This window comes from Centrocercus urophasianus, unplaced genomic scaffold, assembly GCF_019232065.1.
Source record: "Centrocercus urophasianus isolate 14NV4802_14NV808 unplaced genomic scaffold, USGS_Curo_1.0 seq_11, whole genome shotgun sequence".
NCBI lineage: Eukaryota > Metazoa > Chordata > Aves > Galliformes > Phasianidae > Centrocercus > Centrocercus urophasianus.
In genome coordinates this window covers 84,171,425-84,183,497 of record NW_024884253.1, presented here as the reverse complement: position 1 = coordinate 84,183,497, position 12,073 = coordinate 84,171,425, and the positions used below count along the sequence as shown (strand labels likewise).

At 39.8% G+C, this 12,073-nt stretch overlaps 1 protein-coding gene across 1 annotated transcript in view; it reads left to right on the top strand.

The window, feature by feature from the left end:
* Positions 1-12,073, top strand: part of JARID2 (jumonji and AT-rich interaction domain containing 2) — a 203,457-nt gene that overhangs the window by 162,901 nt on the left and 28,483 nt on the right. The window contains exons 6-7 of the mRNA XM_042836095.1: positions 3,514-3,743; positions 10,892-11,909. Coding sequence (XP_042692029.1) covers positions 3,514-3,743; positions 10,892-11,909 — 1,248 coding nt within the window. The remainder of the gene's footprint in view (positions 1-3,513; positions 3,744-10,891; positions 11,910-12,073) is intronic.

Genomic DNA, 12,073 nt, shown 5'->3' with positions numbered 1-12,073 from the left:
TGCCATAAGGTTTTGTTCAGCTGCCATAAATCATATCAGTGGTTTGAAAAAACCCCAGTGCTTGCAAGTTTTGAATGTAGTGGTTCAGTTTCTTTGTGTTTGATCATCACTGCTAACCAAAAGGCCCACAAGAATTTCACTATGGGACTCGTATTGAATCAGCTTAATAATAATAATGATTACTTCAGAGGAAGCAGCATTTTGCAATGAACATGTAGGTAAGTATGGTTAAAGTGATATACTCTTGTTGTATTTGAAGCTTCTCAACGCTTACAGTTTGCTAGTATTTTTCATCACTTGTTTGTGGTGCTCATGTCTTTAATTAAAAGCTGTTCTGGAAATATGGAACTGGTTAAGGTAGAATAAAATGATGGTGATTCAAGATTCCAAAAGATCTCTCCTTTCACAGTATGAGTTTTATTGCTGGTGTGGGTTGTAGATTTGTTTTGTCTGTTTTTCCTTTTTTTTTATTTTTTATAAATGAAATTATTGCTTCAAGGATGAAACCTTTATTGACTGCTCTTTCAGAGGGAGAAAATGTAACTGGGAGCTGAATGCTGGATATTGTGCATGTCAGAGTTATATCTAGGATGGAAGACTGTAGTTGTAGCACATTTATATTTGAGCTCAGTAAAATTTAGGGTGCATCTTTCCTGCTTTACTAAATGTCTCAGAAATATTGAAGGGCTGGCAGACCTCAAGGGAAATGCAATTTGCTGTGTAAGAAGACACAAAAGAATTAATAATCGTTTTATTCTTGAAGCAGATTTGGGCTCAGTGATATTTCATGCAGGGTTGTTGGTAGATGGCTTTTTTTTGTTTCCCTTTGAGAAGGGGATTTTTCATTCTTATTAGCAGTTACTTCTATCAGTTACTTTTCAATGGCGATGCTTCATGGGGCACTTTTTGGTATTCTTTCCCTGGTGATTTCATCTTTTCTGTCTTACTGGAGCTGTCTAGCTAACTATTTGGGCCAGGTATCTAGCTTTGTAAGTCAAAATGACTTAATTCTGCATTTGTTTTATTGAGATGGAAGTGAAATCATGGTCTAGGGGATATATATATATATATATGCATTATCTTGAATGCTTGACTGGTAATATTTTTTTGTAATTAATCAGATGTGCTCTTTGATTGTTTTTCACATAACATGACTATGAATTTGGCAGGCCTCATTTTCAGGAAGATTTTTACACCTGTCTGCTTATAGCAGTATTGCAAGCACTCAAAGAAACAAATACTGCTTTTTTTTTAGAAACGAATGCCATCTATTCTTCAAATAGAGGCAGCATGGCAAGGGCTGTTTTGCATCTACATCTTGCCCTTATTTTAATGTTCTCAGGGTTTAAGCTTTTTAAGCTTTTCCTGTGAGAGCAAACATCTTTTCTCCCCCATTTCTCTCTTCCCCCTTTCAAGAATCTTACAAATTAAGACAAAAGATAATTACTCAGAGGGTAAAACTGGCAGGGTTCCCACGACACTTAAAATTAATGAGCTGCTGCATATAAAATATACCTTGTCTCATGTTCGCCGGGTTTGGGTTGTTTTTTTTTTTGTGAACCATAGAAGTGCACAGTTTGGCTTTTTGGCCGTGTTTTCTGTTGCAGTAATTTTCAGTTATAAAGCAGCAACCGAATACAGAAGACTGATCTCTCTGAACGTTTCCATGTAGGCAGATGTGTATACACAAGATTTGTTCCTTCCGAAGGAAGATACCACTCGCAGTGATTGAAATACGTATTAACAAAGCTGCCGTCATTTGTTTGTGCTGTGCCCTATTGCAAATAAACAGTCGCACTTTGCACGTTCGTAGCGCCTTCCTTCTGATGTGAGAACTCCTCACAAAGGAGGATAAATGTATTGTCGCGAACCCCCCGAGAGGGGTTGGCAATTATTGTCAGTTCCATCACTGGAAATGAGACAGAGAGGTTATGAGACTTTCACTGGAATCACAGACAGGTCCTCGGCTGTCTGGGGCAGCGCCAGGTGCTCCTGAGCTCAGCAGAGACGAAGCCGTGGGGGAATTGGTGGTGAGTTGGCTGCTGATGGGGTTGCTCTCATTCCCACTCACTTCGTGCAGCAGGAAGAGAGAGGGATGGGGGAAGTGGAACGCTGTAGACTTGTGCTTGCAGGTGGTGGGGTTTTTGTGTTTTGTTTTGTTTTAATGTCACCTGCTGTAATGCTTACCACCACCTGAATGTGATAAGTGACCTGAACAACAATTCTGTTGATAACTTGCTGGAATTTCTGGTTTTGGAGGTACGGTGGGAAGGTTGCAAGGTAGCTGAAGCAGCTTAGATGCACCTCAGTAGCAGCTTAGGTGCACCTTCCTATGTCCAGCAAGATTTTTGCTTGCTTAAATTACTGTTACTGCTGCTGCTCCTGTAATACCACAAGACACAGCCAAGCTTTGAAATTTAGATAAAAAGGAGTGTGTCATTGGTATCTCATACTTACTAACTGAGGCTTTCATTTCCCAAGAAAACAATGTCTTAATTCATTCTGCTGATGTTCCCAAACAGGTAGAGCATGTTGTGTGCAATACTTAGTATTCTTAGGTATTTGTGCCCTTAAGTATTTGTGAATTTTCTTATTTACATCCTTTCCTAAGCAATGTCAAAATAGATGAGTGAAAAACAAGAGATGAGTGGAAAAGTCAGGAGATCACTTGCCATTGTGGATGTTGGATCACAAACCTCCCAGACCTCTGGCAAGTGTTTCCCTGATGAGCAAGCAGCACATATTTACTGCATTTTTTGATTAGCAAACAGACAAAAGGATTGTTGGCTTTTGTTTTGTTTTTTTAAATCTTAGCTTTTGATGATCCCTGACAGTGGAAGATGAATGTGTATCCTTAAATAATTCAGCAGGGGGAGAGGAACAAAACTTTTTGAGATATAATTGTATATATTTTCATAATGTTTATTGTGTAAAAAATATGGTTTCTTGTTCTTTCTTATACCTTAGTTTCAACAAAAGGTTAGGATACTCAGCTTAGTTCCTTGTATTACTTCATATGATGTGTTCCAAGTTATTATTTTTCTTTATTTGTAGAATTATTTCCTTTCTCTATTTGCAACTTGTCTGCTAAACATGCTTTTTCATGGAACGTTTCCTTTCCTTGTTAAAGTAAAAATAAATCCTCTTTCTGTTTATGTTACATTCAGCACTTCCTCACTGCCACAGCAAGAAGTTGATTAAAACTGTCATAAATAAGAATCGAAAGGATAAGTCTATATTTAGGTCAATCAAAATAGTAACTTACCTTATATGTTTTAATTTGGGTACTTTGATAATCAAAGGAAATAGCTAGCTTTGGTAAACCTGTTCTTGTAGGTAAATATGCAAAATTGTAATTCTCTTTCTGTGTTGCTTTTGCGTTAGCTAGAATAGAACACTCATTAAATATCCAACGCTGACAACAAAGAAGGTTGGGTTGTTTTGAATGAAGAGTTTCATCTTGTATGCACTTCTTTTTTCTTTAACACTCTCATTTTTTTTCCCTCTTCTCAGTTTTCAATGGATCCAGCAAATCATTGAAGGAGAAAGAACCTGCCCAGAAACACAAAAGCAAAGAGGCCACACCAGGGAAGGAGAAGAACAGCGAACATAAGGCTGAGAGCCGAAAAGACCAGGCTGCTGCTAATCACCATCCTACTACAAACACTGGCTCCTCTACGAAAGGGCTCCCTGCTAACAACCACCACACTCTTCATAGATCGGCTCAGGACTTAAGAAAACAGGTAATGAATTATACTGTACTGTGGACACATGGGAAACACAGATTTTTAAGGTGCTAGCTTCATTTTTCACTGCATGGCACAGAGGGAACATTGCCGTCCTTCAAAGCGTGCTCTGAAGACAGCGGGGAGTTAATTTTTAGTGGAAGAGAGAGAAAAAGAGAAAGGAAAAAAGAAAAGTATTATGTATGTATGAAGTTGTTCAAAGTATGCTTTACAACTCTCTCTATATTACATAGAGTGTAGATATGAAAGCTAAAAGTTCACATCACTTTAAGCCTTTCTGATTGATACTTTTGTTGGCTCCTCGGCTGAAAGTGCCAAGGCTGGCAGCACATGGTGGAAATGAATTCCTTTAGTGTACAGCTGGTCTGCTTGGATTATCTTTGAGGTTTACTGGCATTGTAGAGAAACTGACATTATGCTCAGGTGTCTCCTGTTGTACGTGAGCAATTCAAACCTCAGAGTCTGGGAAAAATACCTTGCCCAGTGCATAAACTGTTCCAGGATTTTGTCTCCTTCCCAGTAGACATACCAGGAGAGAAGCAATTCAGGACTTCATATTACCTAGTTTAAGACTAGCAAGAAAATTCAGCAAGAGCTTTGTCTGAACCCAGCTTTGATTTGGGTCTAGAAGTCTTTTAGGTGCTTGTGGCCTGCATTGGGGCGGGACGTGTCTTCATCTGTGAGTGTTTTGGATGGTTGGGTCATTAAACTTCTAATATAGTAAGTGATAGATTTGTTTTCTTATAAAAGGGCTTTAAAAGCCTCAGACAATGTCCTTTCAAAATCTTTCAGCTGTTATCTTTCATGAGATAATTCAGTCTGAGGGGATGGGTTAGCAGAGTATCTGAACTGGGGCAGTGCAGTACAGAAAGTTTGCTGCACTTGCATTTCTTTTTCTCTTTTCTGGAGGTTAATTCTCAGCAAGACACTTGCAGGCAGTTATTATTTGCTGGCATGTGTAGGTTTTTCATCCAAATAGGCTAGGCTGGATTTCACTGGAGCTGGAATTGCCATTTTTGAGAGCTGTCAAGGCCTTAAATGGCACTTCTCAGTCATAGGCTTGGAAATTCAAAAGAGCAAGAAGGAAAAACACCGTTGCTCCTTGCCAAGGAAATCTTTCATGCCTCATGCTTCAGTGATGTTTAGCTTCTCCTGAAATGTCTCTACTGGACTTGTATTACCTTTGAAATCGAATCTGAGATCCTGAAGGAAATTTGAGATCCTGAAGGTTATGTACAGTGTATTTCTCTGTACCCGTATAATCTTCCATTCTTGATTCCCTCGTGGCAATTCTTGCTTATCGAGTCATCAGCTTGAATGCCTGCCTCCTTTTTGTATCTTTTCTTGTGACTGCCAGCATCCTATGATCCTTGCTGTAACATACTCAGCCACAAGCACTTCATGTCAAAGAAGTTTCCCAGAATGTAAGGATACGCTTGAGACTTAATTATTTTAACTCCCAGGAACACTCATATGAAATCCTTTAAAGTTTTGTTCTGAAAGTATGGGTGGTTAAAATTCTTCTAAAAGTCAACAGCTGTCTCTTGTGAAGGAAGTTCTAAGAAGGAAAAAAAATAGCTGTAGAAAAATTCTGTCCACGAGCCAAGGGGTTTTGTTTTATACAATAGTAGATTTTTTTTGTATTGTAGTTAGGAAAAAAAATTATATAAACTTAAGCACAATGTGCTACAACCAACAGTAACTCTACGTAGACACTTCACAAACTGATCCTCAAGCTTCAGAAAATAAGGGACCTATAAGCTCAGAGGGTGAGGTTTTTTTGTTTTAAGTGGAAGGATAATTAACATTCCAGTTTTCTTCTGCAATCCACAGTGACATAAATCCTTTCTTACTAATTTTAATGAAAACACGGCTGTAATAATTAGAAGTGATTTATGCATTTTGCCTGGTAAAGTGATCTAGCTTTCTGTAAAACCTTACACATGATGATTGAGGCATCACTAAATTTATGCTCTTGTTGGGAGTCTTTGTTGACTGTTGTGGTGCTTTCCTAAAGGAGAAGAGGCATCAACTGCATGTTCGTCCTCCTTCCAGTGTGTTTTTGCTTCTTGTTCATGTGCATTTACCTGGTTTATCGATGTATGTGTCTTTTTTTTTTGGTTAACTCTTAGAGAAAATAAAAGGAGAACACAAGAAATCAGATGACATTTTCTTTTTTCCTCTCTTTTTTTGCCTTTTCTAGTGTGCATTTGCACTTGTCACGTTTCCTCTCTCTTTCTTCCTCCCTTGCTTTCTTTCCAAATTTCCTTCTTCAAAGGGATTGTGGGCAAACGAGATGTAGTTCAATGGGGCCCTCTGTTGGCCTAATATGGTAATTTAAGATCTGCAAAACTCATATATCAACAGGAGTATTTTTATGAATGAATTCAAGATCAGCTGTGTAACGTGATTTTTTTTAGAGACCAATATTGTTGTTGGTATTGCTAATGTTGCTGTTTTTACTGTGCTTGTTATTGACTAAGTTGTTTGTTGGCCTTTTTTTTGTGTATTTTGTGCATCTGTATGTGTGTGTATGACTGGTGGGTGGATCCCAGGTGCTGTGCAGAGGTGTGTATGTAGACCAGTTCAAATCCAACAAATTTCTGCAATACTGTGTGCTGGTTTTTATTTGCTTGTATAAAGCTAACAATTTTTAGAAGTTATTGTACCATCTTTTACTGCAAGGCGAGTGTTCAGTAAAGAGGAGAAAAGAGTGTTCTGAGGACAAAAATGTATCAGCACAACTGAGAAGATAGCTGAAAACCGCAGATATTATCCATATCCCTAGTTTCACCTTTAGCTCAAGACTGAGTCATGTAAGGCTAATGTCAATCATTTTGTTACTATTTGAATTAAATTGACTTCTTTCTTATGCGCTCAGTGTAAGCACTGCCTCGGAATGGAGCTGTGGCATAGACTCCCATTTGGTGAACCTGCGCACCTGGCAGTGTGGCCAGTTTTTTAGGCTGACTCTGTGTGTGTATGTTTGGTTTGGGGGGAGACATATCAACAGTAGAAAGGTAAGAAAATGGCTACCGCAATTTCTTGTTTCTTTTGGTTCCAATCGTCTGATGGGTCCTCAGAGACAAGCACAGACCAGGAACATGTAGGTGTGTGCTGACCAGGCAGAATTTCGCATTTGTCAGTGTGAAATCCTGAATCCACCCATTGCTTTGATGGTGGGCAGTGACCACGTTGTTTGTTCCATTTGTTTCCAGCTGGAAGACGTTTGTTGCAGCCTATTCCGTATTTGAAGCGTGGTCTGCTCTGGTCTATGTACTACTGCTGTATCTTAAATTTCACGCTCCTCTCTTTCAAAGCACTCGATACCTGTGGACATTTGGGGAGGGGAGAGGGAGAAGCATTTGAAAACCATTGAGTTGTGTCTGCTCTGGAAAGATGATGGTTCTGAGAAGGTTTCCAGAAGTGTTTCTTTCCTACGGGGTCGTCTTGGTTAGCAACCAGACAGAAACAATTCAATTCATTATGGTACTCTGAAAGCCAAGCGTTCCTCTGCTTCAGGACTAGTTCATCATTGGAGTAACTTCACTCTGTCTGAATAGAAATTCAAATGTGCTTATAGTATAGGATAGTAAGCTACATAGCTGAAGCTTATGTACCTATTCAGTGCAAGATTTGGCCCTGAGAGATCTAAGCTTTCATTCTGCGGAGGTATTCTGACAACTCTAAGCAGTTGTGAGAAGTTGCTTTTTTCTTAATAAATTTCTTAATAAATTCAGTTTCCAGAGTTTCGTATCTTAGCAGTTTTAATTCTGGTCTCAGGCTGAAGGTGTGTTTTCTTTCAGAGAGGATAAGTTGTGAGGGTCTTGCCTTTCTCCATTAGCACTTGTTCCATGACTGCCTCTCATGTAGGCCGTGTGCCACCATTACCCCTCTGAAGGAGTGACATGGCTGGCCCTTCAGCATTCTGGTTATGACTTCTTCAAAAAAAGTTGTAGGAAATCTAGGGTGACAAAGCATTTCCATATAGCCTGAATATCCCCTCTGAGGTGTTTTCTTCACTGTGCGTAATGGCACAGTACTGTAGCTATGATATCCTTGAAACCTTCTTGAAAACCTCCAGTTAGAAGAGATTCCTCAACATCCAAAATGCTGCTTATAGCATTTTCCTTCCTTACTAATGAGGAAGTTTTCCAAGTTGCCCTTTAGATTATCTTTGTAGACAGTTAAGGGGTTATTTTCACCTCTTGCTTTGACGTGATCAGTAGTTCCCAGAGAGGTTTGCATGCTTTCATCACTGTTGCATTTTGCAGCTCACATTGTTCTCCAAATATTATTCCTCCCCAAATGTATTTGATTTGTCCGTCCTAAAACTAGCAGTTCCTCTTATTTTAGAAATGTTCTGACATAACTTCTTCAAGATTGCCTTTCATTTTGACCTTTCCTTCAGAGTATTTACAGTTCCTTCCATGTGTGCATCACAGGCACGGTTTATGATGGTCCAGGTTACTAATGGAAGGACTTAGCAGAACTGAGGCCAAAATAGACCTCTGCCAAAAATCACCTGAAATACGCTCTCAGTATAACCATGAGCCATGACAATAGTAAAAGTCTTTCTCAGTCTACTGTAAAGCCACTTTACAGTAATTACACACAGGATGTACCTCCAGAGCTTGTTTGATGGGATGCTAACAGGAGTTCTACTGAAACAAAGATACCCCTTTGCCCATTCAACCAGGTATCTCTCAGAAAAGGATGAAATTAGCTTGCAGTGCTAAAGGGCGAGGTGGGGTGTATGTGTGTGTTTGCTCTGTTAGTTTTTATCATTATCTTACTATGTTTTACGTGTTTACAAATTCACTGTTTGACGTTGGTTCCAGAATCATTAGGGTTTGAAGTTAGCAGTCTGCCTTCCCTCCTCCATTTCTCTCTGGGACACATGCCAGAAATTAACTAGGTACACTTCAGCTTGTTGCAGTTGCCTTCCTTGCTCTTTTTTAAAATTGACTTTTTTACATGTCTGGTAAGTATTCACTTAACCAGTGGTAGTACTTGTGTTGAGGACAAACCGAAAGAAGCACAGACACTTCAGCTAAACTGTTTCATTTGTTTTCCTTCCTTGTGTAGTAGTCAATCTACGCTACTGCTTGTGTAGGAGTGGATCTGCTGTCCTTTGTTAGCTTCATATTGCTGGAATATTTATAAAATCTTCTGTTTTGTTTGTGCCCCTTTGCTAACTGGAATTCCATTAGCACCGTGACCTTTCTGATTTTATTCCTACATGCTTTTGCTATTCCACTATAACTGCACTTAGTCACATAATTCTGCTTCTGTTTTTAACTGTGACCTTAATTTTTTTTTTTTTTTAGAACATTATGAACAAGCATAACGGTCTATACTTCGTATCCTTCTCCTGAGTGGGAATTGTTTGGATTTAGGGTTGGTTTTGATTGGGTTTGCTTGTTTGTTTGTTTTCAGATTTTTTTCCCCCTAAAATTTGTTGTCCTTTCTCTGCTATTGTCATATCTTAGAATTGAAAACTCATTTCATGATCACTGTCATCCAGATTACCACTGCCTTCCAGTCCTCAATCAATTCTTCTCAATTAGTCTAGATGAAATCTATAATCAATGTTCCTGGCTATCTGTATAGCCAGAGATCCTGTGCTGACAGCTGCAGGCAGGAGGCAGCATCTCAGCAGATCTCTACCTGTGTCTGTTTTACAGTGTAAAAAGGCTCTGTAAAAGTCAAACCCGGTCCTCCATTTCAAATTTTACTGCCTAAATATCAAGGGAAAACGGTGAATACACACTTAATGGGAGACTGTAGTGTGATCTTTTCAGTCTCTATTTTATCCCTATTTTATAACATTCCTATTTTGTACGTGATTCAATTTCTTGAATTCTTTATTTGAAGGCGCCATGCTTACTGATTTGACAAGCCTTTTGAAATCCCACAGGAAAGTATTATAACTTTGCAGAAATGGTGCTACTCACCTGTGCCAATAAGGGTGATAGTTGTATTGTATGCTTTCACTTTGAGCACATTTATCAGTGTTCCTTTGATTTTTGGGTGTATTTTTCCTTGCTCATAGTAGTTTAAGGAGGTCAGAAAAAATGTTTAAACTTGTTTAAATGCTTTAAATTTCTGAAGGTTTAATCTTGAACTTTTGTTTCTTTAGCAGTGGGGCTTGCTTTGACAGTGCTGAGCTGTCACAATTCCCTTTGAAACTGAAGGCTGCTTTCTGAAAGAGTTGCTCTCAGCGCTTAACATGCCCTATAATTAAAATACTAATTTTAGTTTTATAATTGGATTAAAGTGCCTAGCAGAAAGAAGCAGAGTCCAGTTCCTGTAAATTGCAGTGGCACATTAGTGAATAATGATAAAAATGTGTCTGTAAAACTGCCCAGATATCAAACTTCAAAAACAAATATACAAAACCACCTTTTAAAAAATGCACTGAACTCCTGTATGCATTTTATTTCATGTGAATAACTAAAGCAACAAGATGCCTCACTGGATTTAATATGTAAGACAGACTGGATCCCTCATGGCTGTCCTGATCTGTTGGGTACATAATGTGTTCAATATTTAGTTTTCTATGTATGCATATATGCATAGAGAGGAGCTTTGTTTGAATCTAAGTGTGTAGTTTTTGCACAACATGCCCATTCCAGGTTAGAGTAGATGGTACACACTAGTTACTCTCTTTACTATATAGGAAACTGTATAGGGAACTATATAGGAAACTTACTTAGGAGAAGTTGGGTGGGTGAGGGAATAGTCTTTGAGGTCTGGAAAATGAGATAATGACAGTAGTAGTTTGTAAATAGTATAGCTTGCTTTCTGGTAGGGAAAGAAGAGGGTATTGCTAGCAAGTGAGCTCACCCTTCTTAGTGCTTCATACCCTCCAAAAGCATGATCAGCTTTCTGGGGACATGTTGGTTCATTGTAGAATAGTAATAATAATAATGTGTGTTTCTTATTCTGGATGTCCTATCTCTCCTCTTGTCTGGGTGAAAGTTATTATGGGAAGATTGTACAAAAAGGGCCAGGAGTCAGGACTGCAGAATATGGTTGTCCAGCAAATGGGAAACTGTGGCTACCTGGGAACCTTATTAATTTACTTTTCTGTTTTATGTTTCCTTCCTTCTGCTCCCCCTGCGATACTCCTGGCTTTGTAGGTTTCTAAAGTCAACGGAATCACTCGAATGTCATCTCCGAGTGCAAATGCAGCCAGTGCCAAAAAGATGAGAGAGGTCAGACCTTCACCGTCCAAAACTGTGAAGTATACTGCAACGGTGACAAAGGGAACTGTCACATACACCAAAGCCAAGAAAGAACTGGTCAAGGAAACCAAACTAAATCACCACAAACCCAGTTCACCTGTCAACCACACAATCTCAGGGAAACTAGAAAGTAGCAATGCAAAAACCCGCAAACAGGTGCTATCCCTTGGGGCATCCAAGTCTAACAATACCGCTGTTAATGGTGTAAAAGTCAATGGCAAGTTGAACCAAAAGACATGCACTAAGGAGGTGGGGAGACAGTTAAGGGAGGGGCTGCGCAATTCGAAGAGGAGGCTGGAAGAGACTAATCACATAGACAAAATACAGTCGCCCACCAAGAGAATGAAAGGGGCCGTCAACTTGGCAGAAGCTGCGAGCAAAAAGGCAGTTGTCGAAAAGCTTTTGCTGAATGGACACCTTAAAAAGGAAGTGCCAGAGAAGAATTTGGAAAGAAATAGGCCGAAAAGAGCCACTGCTGGAAAGAGTACGCCAGGGAAACAAGCACATGGCAAAACTGAAAATGCCTCCTGTGAAAATCGTTCTACCTCTCAAGCGGAGTCCTTGCACAAGCCACAAGACTCAATGGGAAAGCACGAAAAGGGCAGTAGTAAGTCTGGGTGGGGGATGCTGGGGGAGATTCCCATCCTTAGGCCCTCCACCAAGGAATTTCATGACCCGCTGATATACATTGAGTCAGTCCGAGCTCAGGTAGAGAAGTATGGGATGTGCAGGGTGATTCCTCCTCCAGACTGGAGACCTGAGTGCAAGCTAAACGATGAAATGCGGTTTGTGACACAGATTCAGCACATACACAAGCTAGGCAGGCGCTGGGGACCCAACGTGCAGCGGCTGGCCTGTATCAAGAAGCACCTCAAATCTCAGGGCATTACCATGGACGAACTCCCACTCATAGGTAAGGGCTGTGGTTTCCTTGGCCTTTGGCCACTGCTTGTTAGAGTCCATGTGCAACTTCATGCTCCGTTTGCCTGTGTGCTTAACCAAACCCCTGTTCAATTAACACTGCAGAGCCTGGCTCTCTCTCTTTGTCAGACACGGTGCGGGTGGGTCGTGGGAGAG